The following is a 26,665-nucleotide window of genomic DNA, read 5'->3' on the forward strand; positions in this document are numbered from 1 at the left end:
ATTGGTGGCGCTCGGGCGCGTTTCCTGTGCGATGGGCAGAGAGCGCCACGCGCGAAGCCTCCTGCGAACTAAGAAGCGCGGCTCGGGTCGGTAAGATCGAAATGGAGAATAGCGACAGAACGCGTTCTCGTCTCTGCACTCTCGACTACAGAGAACGGGAACGGCGCGCACGAGCGGAACTTCCGGCGGATCGTTCAAACGACCGACAAGATGGCCGATCGGAAGTCGTTTATCCTAGAACTCAATCCAACAATCAGCCGTGTCTTCCCCAAACGAACTTTATTCTGCACGTTTGCAACGCCCTAATTTGCTAAGCGACAAATTCAAATCTCGACTGCTACCTCTATCTGCATAATAGGTAGAATTATAAAAACTTTGGGGGAATAAGGGCCTATAGAATCACTAACACGGATGACGTAGTGTTATAAAACTAGCTATAAAGCTAGTATCTATCCTCACTTATGTAGAAGTAAAAAAATTAATCCAAGTTTTTGTTTTATCAATAAGAACCATTAAAATATAATATTTTTCTTTGTATTTAAAACGCGGACTGAAAAATGCGTTATACTAAATTTTTTTATCTGAGATTCCTCAACTTCATCTCCTACACATTTGGAAACATGTACCCTGGTTATATATTTGTATACATACAATTTTTTTACCTCTACATAAGTGAGGATAGATACTAGCTTTATAGCTAGTTTTATAACACTACGTCATCCATGTTAATGATTCTATAGACCCTTATTCCCCCAAGTTTTTGTTTTATCAATAAGAACCATTAAAATATAATATTCTTCTGCGTAGAATTATAATTTAAGGAAGGAGAAAGAGGAGGAGAAGAGGAACAGAGTGTCGATTGAAGGACGATACCGACGAGAATCGCATTCAATTAGAGGATCTTACGTGTATCCTATCTTCTTCTCTCTCTCTCTCTCTCTCTCTTTAAAGACACATTGTTTGATGTGGTTGCTTTACGTTTCTCGAGAAAAGATCGAGTGTTTGACGGGGAAATCTATGTACAACTAAAATCGCTTACAATCGCCGAAGGATGATCGCTTATGTCACGAGAAGGTTGGCGCACGAAAAAGCAGCGCTGATGCCAGTAACAAGTTTATCGTTAACAAAAGAATAGGAAACGTTATCCTGCATTGCGAATGTTGAACGGACGGCACATGGAGAAATGGCGTAAAACTTGAGCAATTAGTGAATTGGTGTAATTAGTGAATTCACCCAACAAGCATTTCTCAGCAATAATATTGTATCAATGTTACAACTTGTTACTCAACGATACAACCGTTACATACAACGTATACGGTATTTGTATCATTGAATGAGAATTTATAACATTTTGATGTAATCCCAAGTAGCAAAAATTTCTAAAAAAAACATTTTCATTTTTTTTTCATTATTACTAACGAGGAAAAGAATGATCCCCTTTAGAAACATAATACAGGAAATTAATGCAATATTTACTAGAGTCATATTCTTTATATAATACAAAAATTATTACACTTGTTAAAAAGTTCTTATAGAAGTTCCTGTTGCTTGAAATGTTACTGTTGGTTGGTACCCAAGTAGCAAACTCACATCAAAATGACGTTAAAAACTGGTCATAACTGGTCGATTGACGTCAAGTGATTAAATAATCACGTCTTTTTTGTGACGTTTCTGTACAACGTCTTAATGACTTATTATTGACGTTTAAAGATATCATTAAAACGTCATTAAGTCGTCTTAAAATGTTGTCATTGGTCTGTGACATTAGACCGTCATTTTAATGAGATTTTCACGACATTTTTGGTCATTTCTTGGTCATTTTTGGTCATGAACTGACCAGATTTGAATGTCATTTTGACGTGAGTCTGCAACCTGGGTATTTACTAAGAAAATTTCAGAATTATAAAAAAACACAAGATTATTATGTTGAAATTATCGACAATGTTAAAGTTTTCAATGATTGATCGATCTGTAATAGTTGTTACTTGAAGTCAGTCTCACACATGAGATACTCAGATTTTTATTCAGAATTAAAGTAAATGTTCCAGTTAATGACAGTGTCCTAGTTAGTGACACTTTGAAAATATTTTACATTATAAAATCTCAGTTTGAAATTTTACAATCTAATAGATTAATTAGAGTAAGAACAGTTAGACTTATTTAATTCACAAAAAAAACTAAATAAATAAGCAATAATGAAACCGTTGTCACTATTTGGGACAAGTATATCACATAGTATCAGTCAGTGATAGGAAACGTATGTATACTGTCCCAGTCAGTGTCCATACAGCACCAAATGTGTGAATACATCCCAGAGACGTTCCAGAAACAATGTGATATCTCTGGAATATCTCTGGAATGTATCTCGGATATTTGTGCTGTATGGTATGTAACACGGTCTTTGACGTGTTATTAATTAGGACAGCCTAAAACTGAAAGTGTCATTAACTGGGACATATATATTGATTTCAATTTTTTAATTATATTACTAAAAAAGTATATTTGTATGTCGAAAACATATGACTATAGCACAAATAAAAGTTTTATTTATCTTATAAGTGATAGATTTTTAATTGAAAATGACAGGATCACTTAATTAATGACAGGTTCACTTTCATGAAAGATTAAGTGTGTCACTGACTGGGACATTTACCTTAAATCAAATTTTGTTTTCATGAATTACGTGACTTATATAACATTATATATCTGCAATCGTAATTTAGCTGAGAATTCAAATTTAATTCCCCTTATAGAAATTTAATACTGATAAGTGATAATTTGGCCAGCGATAATTACTGTTGTTCAATAATTTTATTACTCGTACGAGTGATAAAATTACTATTTATTACTGGCCAATTTATCACAGCCAGTGATACTTTTCTATAAAGGTCTCATCTAACTCTAAACTTAAATCTGAGTATCTCATTTGAGAGAAATTTCAAGTAACGGCTATTAATACGTCTTAATGCTCAAGTCTTACTGTTTACATTTTCATAGTACTTGCATTCGAGATAGTGCGTTGCTTCACAATATTCTCATCATTAAAAGATATTACTCGATAACGACTCGCTATTCTTTCGGATTGTCGATAAAATAGCCACTGACACTTTGTCGCTGAAATTAGCCAGTTTTCTCACACGCGCGTGTCTTGTCCCGTATAAATTATTAACATACAAGAAACTCGGCAGTGATTATATACATACTCTTGCCGTTCGCTATATACGCTACGATATTCACTGCTCCGAAGTCATCTGCGAGCCGGGACTCGAATAAATTTCAACGATCGATTGACCACGACTATCTCGACGCTCTACTTTATTTTTCAAAAAGAAAAAAATAGAACGTCGGAAAGATATATCTTATCTGGGATCATATTCTTGAAAAATATCGCATACGATCTTTCCAAGTAGAACAGATAATAAAAATAAGGTCAATCTGACGTCACTTTGACCAAATATTGACCAAATTTACGTCATTTTTTTGGTGAAAGTGACGTGAGATTGATATTATTTTGACTATTTATTCTACCTGAGTTTCGATAAAGAGCTATAATATATATAACATAAATTATAGCTTTTCATAGAAATATCGTTTGCGATATTTTTTAGAGAATAAGGCCGCTGTACTGCTTGCAGTCGTTCTCGTTGAACGGCGCGAGCGTCTGTCGTCCTGTACAATATCACGGAAAGACGGTCCGTCTGAAAGATATATGTATATCTAGCGAGTCGACCTGGCGAATATACAAAAATACGAGCGCGAACTTCGTCGTTTTGTCGATATCATCGAGAAAGATTATAGTGCGCGCGAGTATTCTCTTCTGTCGCGTATAGAAATAACGCGCGAGTTAAGATAAGAATACCGACTACGAATTCGCGAGTGCAATCAAAAATAAATGTGATAATTGATTCTGGATTTGGTGAGGTGGGAAAGAAATTGCTATTGATTTTCTGTTTTGGTCGCGAGTCTCGCGAGCTCGCTTTAGATGATCTAGAAATCGCGACGCGGAATTCGGGACGCAGCTCTATTTGTAGTTTTGTGTGCCATATGACACGGAAAATACCCTAAGCTTCGTAGCATTGTGTGTACACACGCGCCTACATCGAATGCACCGAATTATTTTCTCACAAATTCTGTCCTGAATTCCTTCGCGGATTACAGAGCGTCTAAAGCGAGTTTTACCAGCGCGAAAGCGCGTCAATTACGCAACATTATGACGGTTATTACGAAAATAAGAAAAGGAACTTCGATTGTGAAAAGTTTTTCTCTTGAGAAAAAAGAGAGAAAGTGAGTGAATGTGCGTGAGAGAGAGAGAAAAAGAGAGAGAGAGAGAGAGAGAGAGAGACTAATAAAATTTTTAAAATATGCATCAGAGAAGCAGTAAAATCTTTTGACATCTTTGTAAAAGATTTTAGCACCTACTGACAAAAAAACGGATAGGTTTGATTAAGATCGCCTGTAAAAGATGTTCGTTCCTTTGCATATAAAACGATAAGATAACAAGCATAATGTTTTAGATAAAAAGGCAACGAACGCCAAATTATACTTTTTTCATTATCGAAATTATCTATATATGTACATGCGGTTATTATATTTCTGATTACTGTATGCGTATATACGATTATTCAATTGCTCCGTCGGAAAAAGTCGCAATTGAAAATAATCACACTTAACACGTACAGCAACTCTCTTACTTCGCAAAAAAATAATTCGAGCCCGGACAATCGAATTTTCAGAAGATACGTTTCGTGAGCGTTGTCTCGCCGCTAAATCGGTATCGTCATGATTATCAGGATGTTGACAGCTGCTTTCGCAGAAATCACGGCAAAAGTGATATAACGAAACTTTATTAGTTTTTTTTTCTTTTCTTTTGTTCCACGTTTTCTCACCCAAACGGCCGCAACTCGACGATTGTGACACTGAAATTACTTGTTGCCGACTCCGAAGTCCTAATCTAGATTTTTATCGCTGAAAGACCCAAAACCTAAGCTCTCTTTCCTATCCACTCGTTAGCATCTTTTTTTTTCCGCGTGATTCGTGGCACGCTCCATAGAAAAATAAAGGGAAAACTGGAGTGTCTCGTTCGTTTGTCTCTGAAGCTCGACTCAGAAACGGGCGTATCGATTTTGCTGCTAGTTAGTAAATTACGCACGGTTACACTTTTTTTTTTTTCGCACGACATATTAATAGAATCATTTAAATCTACGTCTATCAATGTTCGCTACTCGGAAATAGTTATTCTGTAATAATAATAATAATTACTCTTTTTATAGTCTATCAAAATATTCATCACAGTGCTACGGACACAAAGATTGTGTTCATATTCATATATATATATATATATGTGTATATACGTATATATACATATGTATATGTATATACGTCTATATATATACATATGTGTTATATGTGTTGTGTATTTTGTGTGTGTATGTGTGTGTGAATGGGTGAGCGAGTGAGTGTATGTGTACGTGTGTGATTATATATGCGTAAATAATAATTTTTGTTACTTCCTTCACGGAAAAACTCGCCGGTTCCGGTCGTTCACGTTCTACTCGCATTCGCCGACAGCATAGAGTCGCGAAAAAACTGAAAGAAACGAAAATTGAGAAAGAAGGGCAACGAATGTTTCAATCTGCACCGAAGTTCTCCTTTCGTCGTACGACAAAATCACGACGATCTATTATCCTTTTTTTTATGCGACAGTGCGCGAATTAACTTTGTACTCTTTATTGCACGTACATACACCTTCGTCGTACGGTTTCGATTTTCACGCGCGAATATATATATGTACATTTCGAGTGAACGATCGAGCGACCGGACGCACCGGCGTGTCTTTGCGCGTCTATATATCACTTGTTTTTTTTATCGTTTTAAACGTAGGGTGCTACACACACAATGGCAGTATCATCCCGCTTAAAAACTCTTACACAATTCTACGCCTGACTATATTTACAGCAATATAAGTTGAGAAAATGGCCTCCCAACGAGATCGTCCAGCCTGCGATAAACTCCATAAGTGTAATGGTTAGCAGCATGCACTATAGTAGCGATTACAATATAAACGCTGGACAAAGAAACGAGGATTGGCGTAATCTCTTCAGTGCGCGCTTCGAACTGACCGATTACGATTCACGATTGTTACGGATCAAACGGAAAAACCAAATCGGCTTAATGTAACAGAATCGTACAACTGAAAAAAAATATCAGTGCACATCTCTACGGCACAAGAGAGATAATTTGAAACGAAGAGACTCGTGTGGCGCGTGCGGCACACGCTGATACACGCGCGGCACCCTATACTGCAAGCGCGAACCATAGATCAAAGTAGCACTCCCACGGGAGTGCCATCGCAATTTCGACTCGATTCCAATCGGACCGGTCATGTTGGAATTCAATGACCAAATCAGAGGACTTAACTCTCTAACGCTTCTTCACTGCGCGACGTGCAAAGAATGCAATTTTCATTTCGCAAACGTTAGCCGAATTATCTTACAGAAATAACATAATCACAATTACTGTTTATATAATCTTATAGTACTACGTATTATAAAAATTATATAATTCCATACAATAATAAATAATTTTTCCAACATGAACGGTTAGTCCGTCCTTAGAAGCCCTTCCAGATTTCTTTCCTCGTACTCTCTCGATCCGCGAAGCCCCGAACCCTTCGCGATCCGAAATAAATCAATAAATATTAATTCAATGATCACTTTGTCAAGTCTGGTCTGCATCTTTTGTTTGAACGTTATCACAATTGTCTCTCGAGTAACTAACGCTTACACATCCAGCTCTAAATCTCAGTGTTACGAGATCTCGGGAGCAACGTTTGAAAATTAGAAGTCAATTACAAGAACATTCTAACTACATATTTCCCTACAACGGCACGGTTGAAAGGTACGCGACGGTACTTGTTGTCGGTTGCCGGCGTAGCTTCGGAAGAAGAAACCTCGAACTTGGAATTTGGATGTTGAGTATCGCAACGCGTCGTCGATTACACCTCGACGTGAAGGGGACTGGGCGGGCGGAACGATTGACAGCAGCCCCATGGAAAGAACCACGTGGCTCAGCACCTTGGCGAAAATTTCGGATTCGTAGGGCCGTGGATGTAGCTCCTGAGTTCCTTCGGCGGCTCCGAGCCGAAGTCCGACGCCGTGTCCACGTCGGACTTGCGGCAGATGATCATACGGATGTCCGTATGCAAATAAATTCGACCTGACTTGCTGGACATAAATCTGAAACGGGCAACGCGTGCGTCAAGTTCTATCTTTTCTCCGTATCGACTTGTGCACTTTGTTTCAATACAGTTTGGACATTTTTTATGTATTGCAGAACGTAACCAATGATCCCAACTAAGAGAGAATTTAGTTTCTGGAAATTACTCAAAAACAAGTTCTTAAATGACAAATAAATCTTTTGCACCAATCTAATAGAGAAATATCGAATAGAAAAGTATACATCGAAAAGAAAGTATACAGATCATATTGAGGACAAATAATTTTTTCGACTCACTATCGATTTGTGTATATGTGTGTGTATGCTTGCGCACGCGTTAAAAGGCAGCTTTACTTATACTGGGTGACACGTCAGAATAGAAAAGTATGGTTAACGTAACACACACCGAGAATTTGGTTCTAATGGAACTCACGCATGAATTCAACATGTCAAGACTGTCAACAGCGTGATTATACATACCTAAGGTGAACGAGGTAGCGTAGTGTTTTGTCCCGCAATGTTCTTTGACGTAAAAAAGTATGAGATCGCGGCGGCATGTCGGTAAGATCGTATAGTACTACGAACATCTTAACGACTGTACCCAATGGATTGAGAAGGGTCACTTGGATGGTACCGCTTCTCGGTACCTGATAGCCTTTCTTCTCCAGATTAATGTGAGCCTAGAAGATTTAAATAGCAGTGTTATATGTGAAGCAACAAGTGCAGAGATATGGTTAATGCATTTCCCGAATACGTACAAGGTATGGCGTGGAGACTTTGTCGTTGTCACCGAGCGTGTAGAAGAACACAGTGACTGGAAGCTTCTGATGCTTCGGGCAGAAAGAACCGCTAGCGCCGAGTTCCGCCGTAAAACCATGAACAGTAGACACTGGTTCGAGTCTACCGTTCAGCGCAGACTCTTCAAAACTTCCTAGAAGAGCGTGACTTTGCGGCCGATGGCGAGAACTGGACCGTCTTCTGGGTGTTTCCTCGCCTTCACCAGCGATCTCCGTTTCGCGATCAGTCTCCTCCAGTGACACCGCGCCCGGACTTGGCGGTGTGTTCAACTCGAACAGCGCGCTGCAGCGCAAAAAGATACGTTGTAAAATATTTAATATTTCAAGTTTTTTCGGCATATTGGATCCGCATTTTTTGCGAATTTCTTTCCAAGATAGATATAATAATGAATATTTCAGTTTTTCACTTTGTCAGGGAAAAGAGCAATCTGATGTTAAGTCGTTCTTTAGTATTCCCTTAAAAATCAACGAGTCAATATTTTTTACACATTTTACCTTTTCGTAATTTTTACTCATTTTGCTCATTTCTTATTCATTACATATTTTTTATTAATTTATAATTTATATCTCATTTAAATCTTTTACTAATTTATACTCATATAATTTTTATTCATTTTATCTTTGTATTCGTTCTTTTACTTATTGACACGTATCGTTGAAGAACGAGTATTCAGTATCAGTATAAGCTCCTCCAGTTGGTGAAATGAAGTGAAATATTCACAGAGAGTTGGAAAGAATCTACGGAAAACACATTTCCGACCTAGAAATCAAACTTGGCACGTTGTGCAACAAGATGTAACTTTATATATTTTGCTTTTGTCAAGTAAATGCCGTACCTTCTTTTGGATGAGACGGAATTCAAGCTGCTGTCGTAATCGAAACAGCAGCTACCTCTCCTGAGCGGCGCCGGGCTAGAGGTCAAAGGCAAGCCAGTTCTGCTGTGAAACACCATCGACGTCGCGTTCTCTAGCGATCGGCGGAATCTCTCCTGCTCGAGGGCGGACGGCACGCACCTGTCGACGGTCTCGTCATCCTCCACCACGCCATCCTTGTTATTATTGTTGTTTCGCACCTTGGAAGACGAATGTCCGTTCTGCGGAGTGATCGCAGTGGTCAGATTGTTCTTCGGAACGGCGGTGTCCCTCTCACTCGTGTCGCCCAGCTCGTCCTCGGTGAGTTCCCTCGCGTCTACGAGCAGCCTGTCGCAATTGATTTGCCGATTTAGGCCCGCGGAATCGCACTCGTAATCGTCGAAATTATTTGTACTATGTATTGGTGGCTTTTGATGTGCGTCTTTTGTACTGAGCCCTGGAGTCGCCAGTCCGTTCTTCTCGGCGGTCTCCGGAAAATTCGTGAAGTCGATTCGCCGCTTCGTCTTGCTCCTCGTAGAGTTGTGCAGATTCGCCGGCTGCTCGTTGTTGTAGCGCAACAACGCTGGGCTGGAACACCGCGGCAGACCTGACAAATGCTCGTTCTCCAGCAAGACGGAACTTTCCGTCACGGTGGTCCTTCTATCATCCTCCCTCTTGAACAGCTGTCGGATCTTGTTGAATCTCTTGTTCACCGCGAGCGGCAAGGACTTCTCGTCGGCACAGGCGGTTCTATGGTCCTGATCGAGCTTCTCGAGGCTCGCGCGAGAATCATCGCTATCGTCGTCATCAATACTAGTCGTCGACCTCGGTCTGGTCCCGTTTGAAACGTTCAAATGGCCCTTCCGGTCTCTGCTGCCGTTCCGCAGAATGGCCCCGAGCAGCACGTCTGCCTTGTTGGAGACGTTCTGCAGGCGCTCCGCATCACCTTGCGGCTCCTCGTGCCTTCTGTTCGAGTCGGAGAACTTGGAGTACGCGGGCTGATAAACGTTCTTGTCGTAATAAACACGGTCCAGAGTAGCAGTCGGCTCCCCCGAGGGATACTCCACCTTCTTATACCACCTCTTGCTGTCGTAAACGTCGCAAGCTTTCATGCGACTCGTCGCCATGTTCGCGCTCTCTAAACTCGCACATTTTGGCGACAGCTTCTCCGCCGCCGCTCCCTCCTCGCTGGACTTCTCGGACCGCTCGCGTCTTTTTATGTTCTTCATGGTAGCCTTCCGACGCCCCGATGGCGTTCTGGCACGCAGGACCGCTAGTACCTCGTTAACTTCCCGCGGACTCAGCTCCAGATTGCAGTTCTTGAACTTGATCTCGTTAGTGCCTTGATGATGCTCCGGCTGCTTCGTGCTGCTCTTCGCTTTACTGTTTTCCGCATAACCCTTCGCAGCTGTGACACCCAACATTCTACCGGGTACTTTACTGAACCAATCTAGGATCCCTCCCTCCTCCTGCTTGTCTTTCTCGTTTGGAAAGTTCGATAATTTCCATATCAGCTGGCTGAATTCTTTGCCAGTTCTCCCTCGACCTTTGGCGGAATTATCTTCCTTATTGACCTCCAATGCATCCTGACCAGTCGACACCGCCTCCGCCGAAGCAGTCTTATTGACGTTCTTGAAGCAACTCTGGTGTACGGTGCAAGCGGAATTGTCCATCTTGCGGCAGTATACATTATTATACGTCGAAGGCCCAGGGTTCGACTCGTGAAAGGGGTTGGGCTGAGCGTAGGGATCGATCGCGACGTTGCTCTCCTTGGCGATCAGTGGTTTGTAACTCCTCTCGGAGTCGTTAAAGCGCGCTTCCTTCGTGCCGCAGAAGCTCTGAAACTTGCTGTTCATATTACTGTTCTGCCAAGAGGAGACGAAAGACCAGGATAACCCTGATGGTAACTGAGGAGCGAAAGGACCGAGATTCTCTAGCAGCGCACCCTTCAGTCCCGCGGCTTTGGTCTCGGACGAACTGTTGGACCCTCTTCCAGGATTGATCGAGCTCTTAGTGGAGTTATTGTAGCTCTCTTCGATCCTGTCGACGTTGGTCTTTGAGTTGGCAACATCAGCCATCTCCATTGTGCGCTTGGAACGTTTTTCCAGGCTGCTGTCGCGACCATCGATGTTCAGCTGCGCTTTAAAGCAGCGCTCCAGATGATTCAGATTGTTACGAGTTCTCACTTCGTCCCTGTTCTCCGATCTGTTCTGAAGCGTCCGTACTGCGCTACGATTATTCGCCATCTCGGTGGTGCCCCTCACGTTGTCTTTCGTCTCCTGCAGGATGGATTCTTGGAGGGACGGCATCGGCACGGGCTGCAAAGTCACGCAAAAGTTCTCCGCTGGACCGCACGGGAGTGAACGGCGACGTTTCCGTTCGCTGTTGGACCTGATAGTGGGTGACAGAGGGGACGCGTCTTCCTCCTCGCAATGACAGTGGTGCTTGCCGGACTTGTTGCAGGATGTCTGTAGTCTGTCGTCCACCAGAGCTATACCGGAATAGTCGCGTAATTTTCACTCGGCGATTGGCGGTCGTTCGTGCATTACAGTAAACTTCGGACGTAACTCGCGGACCGTGTGTTCTAGCGAAAGGTACCTACTAATTCATTACGTTCTAGACAAACTCGTGAGAAATCCCGGGAACTCCAGAGAGCAAGGAACATGAAAGCTTAATTCATTACCAGGCAAAACCAAACCCTCGAGAGGATTCTGCGCTGCGACAGTCACCGGGATGCTTTTGGTGGGTGTCAACGCCCTCGCGATATCCTCCTCGTCTTTCTCCTTCTTCGGGTGCAACGAGCACGTCAGCACGGGCACCTCCTCCATCCGCGGTAATGCCCAAACGGTGATCTGCAACCGAGAAATTCAATCCTTCACGTTTAAAAGGGACTTTCTGATAAAATTCAAAACTTTTGCTTTGGAGAATTAAAGAATTCCTCGACGTGACAATGTAATGAGCTGTGTGTGTGTTCTAAGATGTCTATTACCTTAATAGAATTCCCGTCGCCGTTACCAGCCAAAGGAAAGGTGTGTTCCACCGGCGTCTCTCGAAACTTCCTGAGATTGTCTTCGTTGTGTGGCACGATACGAGTGGCAATGTAACTTGGCTCCGCACCATTGCTGCGCGACCACCAAGCCGCGACTTGGCTGAAGTGCAGTCGCGAGCGTACCGCCTGATACAATCCTTGATAATTCATCGTCTCTGGACTCCTGCAAATACCCGAATCTCTCTTAAAACACAAGTCTACAGGATAGAAGACGCTCCCGTCCACCACTTGTTAACTGAAATTTCTTTTGCAACAACGCGGAGAGCGACTTACTTGCTTGGTACAATGGAAATACACCAGTACTCCAGTAACATATCCGAAGTGTGCTGCCATGGTGAGATGGACAAGGACGGCACGGGGCAAACGGGATACTTGCTCGTGGATTTCGCCAAACCGCAGGGACAGTCGCTGCACAGAAGCACCTCCACGCACAAGAACGAACCAGTGGCAATGCGTTCTGCGATCTCTCGGATTAGTACCAAGTATCGATCGCACTTGAACAGAATTCGAAAAACAATTTTAATAATCATTTAATCAATTTTAATAATTTTAGAAATCACCCAGATAGCACAATGTCCAAAATCGGGTCATAAGACGCCTTATGACTCGATTTTGGACATTTGTGCTGTCTGGGCGGGAAATACAGAAGAAGAAACCTGATTAAAACAAAAGAAATGTTTTATTAAAACTTAATTAATTAGTAAATTGATTGTAGAAAGCGAAAATATAATTTAATAAATTGGGAGAAAAGTGCGATCATCATCGCGACACATTTCCCAGACGGAGAAACGCGTCTCAATGATGATCGACCAAACATTTATTAAGATACAAATTATTTTACAGAATCGTCTATTCGGATTTTCATTTACAAGCGACGACAGGATCTCGTCGCGTGTAATTCGGTTTCTTTCAATTCAACGGGCGCATTGTTCGTCGCAGGCGCCATTGAAAAAGCCACGAAAGTAGGTCGCCTAGAAACAACGGCGAGTAACGGGGGCACCATATGCTGCTGCTGCTGCTGCTGCTGCTACTACTTACCAAATAGTTGTTCTCCTCACACACGTGATCGTTCGGGACCGCCTGCATAGGCGGTGCGCAGTGCGGGCCCTCTTTGTATCCACGCGGAGGGCCCTGGATTCTCCCTTCGCACACTAGGACTCCAAGGGCTCGAAACACGCTAAGAGTACCATCCCGACCGCCAACCCCGTTCGGGCTAGACGTGCCAGCCGTCACCGCACCTAGGCAGTGCATACCTGCAACGCAAGAATAATCAATGCTGACGACCGAACATCGAAGACGTCGCGGAAGAGGATCTGTGGATCGCGCAATTGACCCCAATTAGGACTAGTTAGGCAGAGTTTAATTAAATCTTCTTTCTCTAGCCGCGTTGTTCGAGCGGTTTTTGCTGCGGACGGCACAAAATCAGATCTGTTAAAGGATCGCGAAGGAGAAATCGAATTTTTTCACAATTTATATGCGGTGAGTTGAAGGCGCAACAATCTCTTATACGGAAACAAATGCTCCTGTATATATACTGTATATATAGGGTGTTTCAGGAGGAGAGATGATAGATTGTGCCATGTTCATTAAAAAATGAACTCTATGTGAATACGTAAAATTCATTTATATCAGTTTTTATTAACTTCTTTTTTTCCAAAATCTCTGAGAAACGAACACATGTCACATAGAATTTTTTATTCAGCGCGACCCGACCTATGGCCATTTTACTCTGTATATAGAATTTGTCAACAATACAAATAAAATTAATGTTTTTGATACACACAATTAAAATGTTATACACACATTGAGAGAGAAAAAATATCTGAAAAATATCTGAAAAATAAAAGATTTTTATTCGATGGGTACTAATAACATTCAAATATAAATTATTTTATCGAAATAGAATAAACTATTGCTTTCGTGAAAAGCAACGATGCGTGTTGCTCCGGAAAGATATACATTTGCTTATTTGAAAGAAATTCTGTCTCGATGCAAAAATGTGCATATTAATACAATATGTTTCTATCGAATAACTATATATAATTCTCATTTTTTAGATATCTTTTCCTTCCAGAGTGTAGAGTTATTAAATATAACATTTGATGCAACAGCATTCTTTTCCATGTACGAAGCATCGAGGCGGTAGTTCTTCTTGTCAAGGACATGTCGTCCACCGACATGTCGACTGATAATCCAGCAGACACCCCGTGTTCCCGGCGATTGTTTACTCGCACGTCAAGCGGCAATTTCCGAATGTCATTGCTCCAGGGAGCTTATCGCTAAGTGATCGGGACGCAATCTCGGAGCGTACGCGTCGCGGGCCAACGTGCTCGAGACGGCTCGTACGGAGACCCCCGGATTTTTGTCGTCCCTTTAAATTTGTTGTTGTGTCACGTCCGCAGGACTGGTTATAGCCGGGCGCGTAGAGCACGTGATGAAAGAAAACAAGGTGCAGTCGGGGCCTGCTGCGGCGGGTAACAGGTTTTCCGGACGGTTAGTACAAAGCGGTAGGGCCGATGCATTGACTTGTGCGTCGCCGATACGCGAATCCCGTTGAGGATCTCGCAGACGTCCGACGCGTCGCTTTTTAAGCAGTAACGATGCCACCGCAGCATTTAAATCGCGAATGTATCGCCGTCGTAAGCAGGCTCGGCCAGCCAGCTCGGATTTCGATTCGCAAAACGTGGACGTAATCGGGGAACCAACACGAAAACACGATTTCCCCGCGAAAGTTGATCGTCGACAAACGAACTCGGCGAAATTGTAGCCCGTTCCCCATCTCGCGGATTCCACAACTAACGAAATCGCGCGATTTGCAGGTGCAGCTGCGGACATGCAAGAGGAGACGAACAACTCGGGAACCTCGTCGAGCGCTTCGACGCGCACTCTTCCAATTTCGACTAATTAATACGGCGAGACTATCGTCGATTAGATAATCATGGAACACTGCTTACGATTTTCTCTGTCGGCTAGGTCAACGAATAAGATAAGATTTCCGCGCCGAACAACTTTGATTGCCGAAATACACTGGTGCGGAATTAATAAAAAAATTAATAAATAAGCTGTAGTGTTTAATTCAATTATCACGTGCGTGACGTACACTAACAAGGAAACCCACAAGTTTCCGCCTCCGATTTTCATGAACTTGTAATATGTTGTACACTGAGGGAAAAATTACCTTAAAATCAACAAATACTTCAACAAATATATAAATATAATAAATGCATCTGTTATTTTGATCTAAAGTATACTGAGGGAAAATAAACAAATATTTCTTTGATGGGTGCCATTAACATATTTACTTAAATTTAAATTCTCTTTATTTAAATCAAATATTGTTTATCTGATTTAAGTAAACAATATTTGGTTTAAATAAGGAGAATTTAGATTTATATATAAATAAATATATTAATGGCACCCATCAAAGAAATATTTGTTAATTTTAAGGTAATTTTTCCTTCAGTGTATTTTAGATCAAAATAACAAATCCATTTTTTATTATATGTGCCCTTTCATAAGTTTAGGGGGTGAAATATCCCTTTGCAGAAAAAAATTTTTTTCATTCGAAGGGAATATAATGAAAACTATAAGAGATAAAAAAATATTTTGAATAAAAGTTGAATGGTTTAAAGAATACTTTATAGAAATTATTTGAAAAAAATTTTTTGTTAATATTTTTCCCACCACTTCTTTTTATTATAATTATATTATTATCATTATATATTAATATTCCATTATTATTCTTATTATCATTATATTCCATTCGAATGAAAAAAACCGATTTTCTTCAAAGAGGTATTTCATCCCCTAAACTTGCGAAAGGGCACATATAATAAAAAACGTATCTGTTATTTTGATCTAAAGTACAACATATTACAAGTTCATGAAAATCGGAAGCGGACACTTGTGTGGGTTTCTTTGTAAGAAAAGAAAACCCGAAAATTTATTTGTGAGATATCAAGTTTATTTGTATGAAATAAGCTTCCCATTTGTGTGAAACAAATTTTGTATCCCACAAGTGACTTTTCAGATGTGACAACTGAGAAAAGAGTACTTGAAAATTTATTTGCATTACCTCACGGAGACCAACTTTATATCCCACGAAGAAATTTTCAAATATTTCTTTCTCGATGTAGCGGTCGCGCGTATTCTTTGAGATTGATTCTTGGCAATGTCATCGCGTGCATTATCGCACTTTTGCGCGAGATTTCGGGCTGACGAAATGCCGACCTCGATTCCACCATGGTAGGAAAAGCGCGTGAGAGGGGAAGCATTTCGCGGACGAAAGAAAATTATTGAGCGTATCATAAGTGTGCGCGATGGAGCGGGTCGCGAGAGCGCTTAACGACGCGTTACATAAACGGAAAGCCAGTACGAGCGGAAACTCGAGGTCTCTTAATATCTACTCTCGCTGCCCACGTTACGTCAGCGAAACGCGCACACTGACTCGCGCCGCGTCTGGTCGCCACGATTTTTCGTCTTTCCACGTTTCATCGGCGCGGGCAGAGAAAAAACGCCGACGATAAGCGTCGGCGGCGCGTGTCGCGCGAGTCCTCGACAAAGCTTCCGCGCGCGAGTCCCTCGTGTCAGCTCGATCGCCGAATTCGTGATCGAGAGTCGCGCGACCCGAGCTTCTACAGAGGAGAGAACTCTCTTAAAGTGAATTTAGTGAAACATCATTGAAAGCAGTAAATATACACTGATTTGCAGCTATAAGTACAGCACTGAGACTGCTCAGTGCTATACTTATAACTGATATCACACAGAGAGAACGATTTATTGAATCAAATAAATTTCTCTGGAATAATCCAAACAAATTATTTGGTTGACACAAGAATATTTCTTTGGAACTAAGCCGCAAATAAATATTTTTGTCGCTTCAAACAAAATTTTGTTCGATCAATCGAAAAATTCGTTTGGATTATTCCAAAAAAGCGTTTATTTGATTCAACCAAATCGTTCTCCCTGTGCACTGACTACTCACTGATTCACTTTAAGAGAGAACCTCTTAGCTCCTTGTAAGATCATTTCTTCTATTCGAATAAAAGAATTTGGATTTAAGTGGACATTATTATGGACGTTATTAGTACCCATCAAATAAGAATCTTACAGTTATTCTTTCGCTCAAGCGCGATTAGATTCTCCACATCTGAATTCATTAATTCTAAACTTGCGATACTTGCACTGAAAGAAAAGACTGGTAACTATAACAAATTGCATTTAGTTACAGAAATTCGTTGAATCTTTAGTAACTAATACTAAATATGATAATAATTACCAAATATTTAATAGATCGGGAGTATGACATAATTGCATTCACAGTAACATCAATTAAATAATTTAGTAATAGTTACTTAATATTAAATATTTAATATAAAATATATTATAGTTATGAACAGATATTTGATAATTGTTATGAAATTCTTATATCCCATATAATAAAAGATTCAGCAAGTACGAGTTCTATTTTTTTACCAGTATAAGTATGTTTTGTTGCAACGAAAAATTCATTCATTTGCAGCTATTACATCGTTTCAATATCTATTATTACAGATGGTTGGTTGAACCTACCAAACATTTTGTAACTATTACAAAATCGCTTATTTTGCTCAACTATTCAATAAGTTTTATTTACCAAATATATTCTGGAAGCAAATAAATTTTACTTCTGTCAAATAAATAATCTATTTTACAGAACTAAATTAATTAATAAGTATTGCCATAGCTTTGGCCCGCTATATTTACGTCTACCACTTAGTAATAGTAACCAAATTTTGATAATATTTATTAAATTCTTCTCTCAGTGTGGAGAAAACTTCTTTCATTGTCTTTCTCCACCTCGTTATTTCCCGTTTCTCCCGGTGGAAGGAAACGAAGATCGAGCCGACGATCGATGCCTGCGGTAGTTAATCGAGTCAGCGCAGAGCGCGATGAATGTGACTAACAATGCGCCGTAGGATATCCATCGGTGAAACGCCACGCGAGTCCCGCGAATTCATTCTCCCGTCTGTCGAGCGTGTTAAAGAGCACTCGTTGAGCACGATACGCTCCTGAAACGCGCTGTGTGGAGTCTGGCGGAGGAGGGGTGGGGGGAGAGGGGATGCCTGGTGGGGGCAGACGGCGTGTATCGATGGCGTCGTCAGCTGAGCGCACCACTCACAGCTGGGTGCGACGCTGTCGCCGAACAGCTGATCGCGTCGTCGCGCTGTCAGAACATAGCGAGCCAGCGCGGAGTGCGGATCGCGAGACCGCCCTGTATTTTCAGGTCGCATTGACCACGGGCCCGTGGTCTCAGGGCCGTACGGGCGAGAGCATGCTCTCTCAGCGCGTTTCCCGGCGCCGCGGTATCTCGAAAAGAAACGGCCCCGATCGGGCGAGCGGCTCGTTTTCGAATCTGTATAAATTTACCCAGCCAAATCTGCGCGAACAGATTTCGAGCAGAGCTTGCTATCAACTTTTGATGGCAAATAGATAACAAATTTGTTGCAGGATCTGTTGTATCAAATCTTGCTGCCAAATTGTCGTCAGATATACGGCAGAGCTTGTTGTCGGATAATTGCTGCAGATTTGCAGTAAAAGCCGTGCAGAATTTGTAGCGATTTGATGGCAGATTGGCAGCAGAAACCGCGCAGACCTTGCTGCGCTGCGAACTTTACGCGGTTTTTGCTGCAAATTTGGCACCAATTGACCGATAGCAAGATCTGTCGTCAAAACCGTAGCCTAATGTAGACACAGATGGCTATGGTTTTGCTGTGGGTTTTTGATCAAATTTTCTGCCAATCTGCGCGCAGTCTGCGCTCAATTTGCTTACTGGGCAAAGTTATCTCGACGTGATTATTTCTGGATTATTTTCGGAGAATGGGAGAGAGAGATCTCTACGTAGTAGAAGCAATGCACTAAAAGCTACAAAATCCATGCTTTCGGCTGTTCCTTGCGCGAATAAGTAGCCTACTTCGGCTCTTTTGAGATTCAACGGACTATCGAACTTTTTGCTCTCTAAGTGAAAAAATTAGCAGCAAACTATGCGAATTCGAGATCTTCTTCCTTTCTTTGTTATATTCTTGGTGTCACACTGAACCATAAATTATGCTTCAAGGCTTGCGAAAGAATTTCGCACTGTAAGCGAGAGATTCGCAGAAATTCTTCAAGTTTTTTTCAAATTTGTCACGACGGGAGAATTATTCAAACGGAGCGCTTCTCCTTCTGTTAAATTTTTCTCACGAAATGAACACCGACACGACCGAGCTAAGCGCGTCGCATTTGTTCTGGGTATCGCGCGGCGTACCGATCGCAGATCTGTTCTTCGACTGGCAAAGGAACGCTTTCAAGACTGACCAGAAATAAACTCGCTCTCTTCCGGTAGGTTTGTCGGCGTTTGCGATGGCGAAACGGCGCTATCGACGAGAATACTATGCGTATTCGCTGCGGTGTGTTTAACCCGCGTAGATAAAACTTTATCATTATCTTCTAAGTTGTAATCATCTTCAATGTTACGAACGTTACGCGTGTCGGGCGTAAAAGCGAGAGCCGTCGCGAGAAGCACTCCCAACCGACGACAATGACGACGAAGACGAGGTCGCGCGAATTAGTAGCGCGATATAACGGCCAACATTCCGTTTCGTAATATTTTTAAGATCCGCCTGTGTCCCGTCGCACATACACGACGGAATTATTGATGCAAGAAAAAACGCAACAGCCGCCGCGCGCGCGAATTGACCTTTGGCTTTAACGTCCATTGGCATATAATAGTCAGATACGCAAATGCGAATATTCGCGCGGCCTCTTCTCCCGGCAGCCGATGCTCCCTGCTTACGGAATTCAAGCAAAATCGATACCTTTCAGCTGGGTCACCTGAAAAAAAAAATCCGGAGCGCCTATCTACCGGGAGTTCTACATTTTACGAGCGAGCGCGAGCCCGAACTGGGTCGGCTGGCCCAAGTGGCAAGGGGGTGCGAGGTTTCCGGACGGAGCTACCTCGATTGCGGACAAGGCTCGCGATAAAGATAACAATCCGCTTCCTCGAGGTGTAGCTCGAGGTTCGCGAGCGATAAGTAATATTCTAAATGATTTCTCGGAACGTACGTTCCATTTCCACGCCGGTCCTCGTGCGGCCGGTCGGAAGAAGTAAAATTCGATTTCTCTTTCTGCCGAAGGTAGCGGGATTAGAGGCGAGCGCGAAACCTAAAATAGACACCGCCGAGATCCCGACTGTTTCGTGGCGGAACGGCTTAATAAAAGTAAAACCCGCGCACACCGTGGGTGAAAGTGAGTTTCGATGGTACGAGGGTGAAAGAGATCATTGATCTGATTTCATTCGTAAGAGGCGAGCGCTCGCTGCTCACTTGACTTTGTCTTTCGCGCGCGGAAAAGAAAATATCGGCTTGTGCAACTGACTGGCGACCAGACGGAAACCCGACGAAACCCGGGAAACAGTATCTACGTCGCCACAACCGAAAACACTCGCTTAATCATTCCGCTGCTTTAAAACCGCGTTGAAATAACTCAAGAAAAATTACGCGAAAATGGAGATCTACAGGAGTCTTTCGATTTCTACACACAAAAAAGATCACTCTATCTGGAAGGGCGATTACTCAGTTTGCTTTTCTACTTTTAAGTTATCTTCAACAAATAGTATCTTCCTGATACCAGTCTTAGAATGTATCGCAAACTTTAGCAAAGATCGTTATCGCAAGATAAAAGTACCAATTCTCGGACACGTACATAATCCTGGACATTATTGTTTTGGTCTTTAAATATTTAAATTTTCAACATAGAATATATTTATACGTTTAATACTTGTACCATATATTTATATTTTATGTTAAAAATTATATTTTATGTTAATTTATATTTTATGTTATTTTATATTTTATGTTAATATTTTATTTTAAAGTTGAAATCTTAATAATAAAATCTTAAAAATTGAAAATTTAAACATTAATTATATATAAGTTTAAATATTTATCTAAAGACCGAAACAAAAAGAATGTCCAGAATTAAATACATGTCCAGGCATTGGTACTTTTGCTTTAAAGAAAAGAAGAACTTATTCTCTTTACGAGAATATTACAAAACTTTGTCGAAGAAGCAAAGCAGTAAGCGAACCGATTTTCCTTTTAATTTAATATTCTTGATTGAAGCGCCAAACTCACTTGAATTCAGAATGTACTACGCATTTAAATTTGATGCTTAAGAGAAACTATGATAAATTTGCCAATGTACACTCGTGGTCGGAAAGGTTGTCTGGTTTTATTTGTAAGTTCTGGAACATATCCGTCTTGTCCAATGAGAGAGTTTTTTTATTAGAAAATAAAATCTCCCACTGAACATGAAGGATAGGTTTCTAAACTTACAAAAAAAAAAAAAAACCAGACTTTCCGACTACGAGTGTACAAACTCTCACAAAGTGCCAGAAACATTCACTTGACTACAGTATGTGTGTTTTATGCGTAAAATCGAGTTTCGCCTGGTCTCCAGATAGCAGAAAAACAGTTAGTCGAATTGAGTTTTTTCTCCGTGCGAAATATTCCTTCGCGCACTAGCGGCGTCACGGGAGTTCGAGCGTGCACGGGACATAAATTTACGCGAAAGAACACAAATATGTGCTTTGATTTGACTTCGCGCCTACAATCCTTCCTACGTGGATTTCCTTCCTACGTCTTTATTGTTCAAAGAACTTCTCTAAATCTTCTTTTTGCCGAGGATCTCTCGAACTCTCTTATGGTCTCTTCTAGTCGCGGCCGCCTCGCCGAGATGAACATCTCGACTTGGAGCAAAGGTTTTCTAGCGAGGGCAGAGCGGAGCCGACCGGGGAGGGTAACGAGGTCAACGGGTGGGAAGCAGTGGGTGCAGATCTAGGTTACCTGTATATTATGCAACCAACACTACTGCAATTTCACGATTGCGCGTGGTTGCACATGCCTACGTGCGCAGAGTGCGCAGCGCGTCTGTGTGGTGGTAATAGTGCGCGTTTCGATCATGCGTCAGTTTCTGCGCGCATTAGAATTACTCGACTCCAATTATGAATTTCGAAACGTACCACAGCTTGGCGCGAGACAGTGTCTTCTAGAAGTAGCCGAGTCGAATTGTGCGCTTTCGCCTGTGATTGCCCGGCGAGAAAGAATTCGCGAGGATATGACCGCGAGGACGTCCTTAATTCTTGAATCCTCAAGAACTGAGAACAGTTTGAAACTGTTGTCTCGGTTTATACATAGTGGTCCGTAATCCGAGCAAGGTAAAGAGTTAAAACTACGTCTCAAACATGTTTTTACGTAATTGCGTGAGACTTGATTTGTTCGCGCGAATGAGAAAAGACGAATTTTCGTTGTCACAAATATAAGAATATAATTACAATATAAGAAGAATCTCGGTTCATGCGATTGAGTGAGAAGCAGACAAAAGCTCAGTGACTAGAGACGATATCTCTGTAACCGCGGCCGAAAAACATTTGTCTGAACATTCGACTGTGTTAAAACTCGGTTGAGATAACAGAAAAACTGACTGAATGGCAATCTACTGGAATGTTCCTGTTCCCGCGATCGATTTGGCGTCCGATATCTCTCAGACAAGAGGGATTCAATCGCGAGAACCGAATTATCTTCTCCGTGCGAGAGTTCGACACATGTGGAACGCCGGTGTGAACGAAGGTGTCGCATCCGATATCACAAAATCACAATTCGCTCGTCGCGAACGATCGCGGAACCAAATCCGGGAGATCTCCCAACGCACTCTACGCGCGTTATCCACCATCGTAAGGCACCGCGTATCCTGATATCACGTAGTCTTACGTAATGCGTAAGAGCCAGAGAGCACAGAGAGCGACAAAGCGTTTCCTAGCGAGCAGCCTTGCCGAGGGACGACGGTGCAACGCGCGCTGCACCTTCGGTCGCGGGTCGCCTATAAGCGAACCTCGTATTTATAGGCACTCGCCACCAAGGCCGATTCGCAATTTTAACTCACGTGGACACGCGCGCGCGGGCCTCTCGCGTGACGCTTTTTTCTTTAACGCCTCGGGAGAACACCAGCCAGTCGGGTTGTTACTTTTATCGGCGCTTTAGAAAGCTGCTGTTCCGGCTGTTTTATGCGGGCAGAGGTATATTACTTATTCAAAAACAGAGCAAGAGAGAGAGAGAGAGAGAGAGAGAGAGAGAGAGAGAGAGAATCGTGTCAACATTGGGTTGTTCTATATAAGTTTTCGGAGATGTTACAAAAATGCTGATACTCTCATACAACTTAATTTTTAATTATTTCAATTTTTTTAATGAATTAAATTGAAATGAGAAAGATAAAAGAGGTATATTACTTATTCGAAAACAGAGCAAGAGAGAGAGAGAGGGAGAGAGAGAACCGTGTCAACATTGGGTTGTTCTATATAAGTTTTCGGAGATGTTACAAAAATGCTGATACTCTCATACAACTTAATTTTTAATTATTTCAATTTTTTTAATGAATTAAATTGAAATAATTAAAATTATTTGAGAGAGATTACTGTTATTAAAAAAATAAGTTAAATAATAAGTTAAAATTATTATTAATAAGTAATATATTATATAAGTATTATATATAATAAGTTAAAATTATTTAATTATACTGGTTTTTCTTTTTTCAGAGACCTGCCACCGAAAGAAAGGCTCGATACATTATTGAACAAAGTTATACCCAACTGTAAAATATCGATCTTGAACTCTTCGGAAAAATCTCTATGAACTTGTCGAGCAACTCAATAGATTCATCCGCAGATACGTGAGGTAGACATCGCGTTAAAGTCGAACCACGTTATTTGCGCGTGCGTTGAGGCCCGCTTTCGCGTGACCCTTGAATGTTTATACAATTCATCTGACATTTAATCCGCGCGAGAATTAATCAATGTGCAAATCTTCACAGGCTAATCCGACGATGCAAACGACCAAGTTAAGGGACTCGCTCATTCTGCGAAATTCCATTCGGAGCTTAGAGCCGCGTTGCACCCCGAGATTTAACCGGAAGCGAGGAGGACCCAAAAGCGGCCTGTGATCTTACTTTGAACATTCTTTTAGATATTCACTCGAAGCAACGTGGATTCAACGTTCAGATTAAGACAACGCCCCCGTGGGTTGCTTTGGCAAAGCTTGGCAGAGAGAAAGCGGAGAGAGCAAAAAAAGCAAGTAAGGGTGGGAAAGAAAGAGAGAGACAGATGGAGAGAGACCAAGAGACGCATCTCTCTGCGGTACACTGCTGTAAAAGATTCAAAAATGGATCCCAACTGGCTGGTTATTCAAAGATGCCGTGATGTATCCATCATCTTCGTTTCTCAGGTTGGGATTCACACGATTTCACGGAAATATTATGATAACTAATCATCACTTATTGTCGCGATGGTAACTAATTATGGAAAGAACAGCGCAAGTTTTTTCGAGCTCTTGAACTTACTGTCCGCGAGATGATATATAAATCAGCGTCTGTCTTAAAATCACGATGATATTCGCATTCGCGTGATAGCGCGAGGAACTCTCGGTTGATTTACAACGCGAATGTACAAAGCGGTTGATCTTTTCTCCGTTGTTCTCCGAGGCAAAGTCACAGTGAAATTTCGCAAGTATTCGTCTCTCGGGCATGCTGATATTATCAAAGCGCGATTGTTTATCACATTCCAAACAAGCGTCTTAATTTCATGCCGAAGTATAGACCGCCAATCTACTTAAAACAGTTCGATCGTGTCTCTTCAACGTAATACATCTCCACGTCATCACGTTTCAAAGTCCGTCGAGAAGGCGAAGAAAAAAGAACAAAGTTAGCTTTCAGCGATTGCTACTCGCCGCGAATAAAGTTGGCCGCCTCTTTGTTTAAGCCTGCCTCTAGTTGTGACCCGAGCAGAAAGCCTGAACGTCACTACTTCGCCGTGCTAGGACCGATTTTTCCAGCATAGCTTTCAATCCCTTGGGATCACTTGGATCCCAGTTTAAACTCTGCTCAAAATACCCATGAAACGCATTGTTAGGCCCGAGTTTAAAGTCCTATTGAAAAACCTGCCCTTTCTCCTCTCATCTCCATTAAAGAAGAAAGACGCGCATCGCTGAAGGGATGAAAGGGTCAAAACGTTCGTTCTCGCGTCCGCTCGCAGTTGCCAGGCGAAATCCAGTCGCGAGAGACCGAGGCCCAGAAGGAGGGCATAGGGGACGAATAATAGTCAGCCTTGGCTGGGCGAGCGAGCGGAGCACAAAGGTACTCCCTTGCGAGCTGTCACAAACAGCTGGAACGCGCCGCAATGACGGCGAAGGGACGAGACCTGACGGGGATGCCCTTCGCGTCACGCGTACACGGTGACGTTACACGTCGATCCGCAGCGATTCGCGTCATTATGCATCCCCGTCTCGAGCATTATTCCATTCGGGAGAGCACGGAAGAGTAGTCGAACGAGTAAGTTCCCAATAAGGGCCTCCTCGCGGACGCGCAAGGAAATGCGCGTGCAGGCGATACACCGGATGATCATCCTCCCCCCCCCTCCAACGAAGCGCGACACGGTGCGCTACAGCTGATACAACTCGACGAACGTTGTACGCGAGCCCATTGTCTCTGACGAATCGTTCGTGAGTATCATCGCGAGTCATCGAGAGAGAGAAAGACAGAGAGAGAGAGAGAGAGAGAAATTGAATATGCGTCGTTGAGGCGACACGAGCCACCTGGCACGAATTCCGCGACGGCGATACGCGACGTCGAGTGCGCGTCGTGCGTCTTCAGCCTTGGTCGGAAGATCGCGAGGCACGTCAGTAAAGTAGCTACTCGCGTGTTCTCGCGGTGTCACCCGACGCACAGCGACGACGAGGTCTGCTTGCGCGGGGCGCAGTTGCCGTGAGTGTGCATTCGCGAGGTCCGATGAGTCGCCGCGAATCGACCGCGATTACGTTCGCGAGGAAACGCTTTCTCTTAGGAGCGCCCTCGCCTCGCGTCACGTCACGTCACGCGAACGGGAACGGAGCAGGCGACGGAACGGCGAAGAAACGAGCGCTGTCAGGGAACAGATGGCAGAGCCGTAAATACGACAACGAACAATGACATTGCCAATAATAAATGACAATAACGTTGTACTCGTATTTACCGATTCGCAGCTCTCACTCGAGGCAACGCGACGATCCCACCGAGCCTGGAGTCGTTCCCGTGGGTCAAATGATCCCTTCCACGGGCCCCATGGCAGCCGCGCCGCCTGATCGTTGACGCAGCGTCGCTCGGATCACGATGGCCCCCGAGGGAGACGAGCGGACTCGCGGACTTGACGCAACGCCGCCGCAAGCGCGTCTCGATCCTCCGGAGCAGCAACGTATGACGGTGACTCGGACGCACCAACCGACTCACTTGACAGTCTGTTGCCAACTGGCCTGCTATCAGACAGCTCGTCTTGAACGCTCTCGGGCAGCCACTGCTGTCAACCTGACAGACGCAAACGACGCTGCGCCATCGGTGCTGAATCATGGTAACTTTCACCACGCGCCATTAGTCGGTTGGCATTTATTATTTTCGGAGAGCAGCGGGAGGCGCGGGTTGGGTTCGAACCGGCTTAGACGCGAGGATGCGCGTTCACGCTCGTCGCCAGTCAATTCTGTCGATTGTATCGCCGGAGGTGAGAATTATATATCGTGTTATCACGTCGGGAGAAACGGGTATTACTGCGCAATGGAGGAATAATCACCTTGTGCTTCTGGTGTCTGTCGTCACAGGGTGACTACCTCCTTCGGCGACGCTCACCACGGTGGTGGGGGACACCAGGATGCAGATCATAT

The 26,665-nt window shown here is 42.8% G+C and overlaps 1 protein-coding gene and 1 long non-coding RNA gene across 2 annotated transcripts; one reads left to right on the plus strand and one right to left on the minus strand.

The window, feature by feature from the left end:
* Nucleotides 1-2,524: 2,524 nt before the first annotated feature.
* On the minus strand, nucleotides 2,525-26,261 carry LOC116845301. Its single transcript, XM_032817809.1, has 9 exons — nucleotides 25,987-26,261; nucleotides 12,951-13,165; nucleotides 12,186-12,406; nucleotides 11,853-12,075; nucleotides 11,547-11,715; nucleotides 8,849-11,354; nucleotides 7,974-8,295; nucleotides 7,696-7,895; nucleotides 2,525-7,235 (listed from the first exon to the last, which is right to left on the minus strand). The coding sequence occupies exons 2-9, from the start codon at nucleotides 13,161-13,163 to the stop codon at nucleotides 7,067-7,069; spliced, it is 4,023 nt and encodes a 1,340-aa protein (XP_032673700.1). The 5' UTR covers nucleotides 13,164-13,165; nucleotides 25,987-26,261; the 3' UTR covers nucleotides 2,525-7,066.
* Nucleotides 21,829-24,127, plus strand: LOC116845304. The gene is made up of 3 exons (XR_004378227.1): nucleotides 21,829-22,146; nucleotides 23,521-23,659; nucleotides 23,796-24,127. It is a non-coding gene; the product is annotated as an uncharacterized LOC116845304 (long non-coding RNA).
* Nucleotides 26,262-26,665: the final 404 nt, after the last annotated feature.

This window comes from Odontomachus brunneus, unplaced genomic scaffold (assembly GCF_010583005.1).
Source record: "Odontomachus brunneus isolate Ranch 3 - 2012 unplaced genomic scaffold, Obru_v1 Obru_scaffold_051, whole genome shotgun sequence".
Classification (NCBI taxonomy): domain Eukaryota; kingdom Metazoa; phylum Arthropoda; class Insecta; order Hymenoptera; family Formicidae; genus Odontomachus; species Odontomachus brunneus.

Coding starts and splice junctions, on each gene's coding strand:
- LOC116845301 (XM_032817809.1), bottom strand. CDS start 13,163: ATGCACTGCCTAGGTGCGGTGACGGCTGGCACGTCTAGCCCGAACGGG. Junction 12,407..12,950: donor GTGAGGAGAACAACTATTTG/GTAAGTAGTAGC, acceptor ATTCTGTTCAAG/TGCGATCGATACTTGGTACT. Junction 11,355..11,546: donor CGAGGGTTTGGTTTTGCCTG/GTAATGAATTAA, acceptor ATTCCGGTATAG/CTCTGGTGGACGACAGACTA.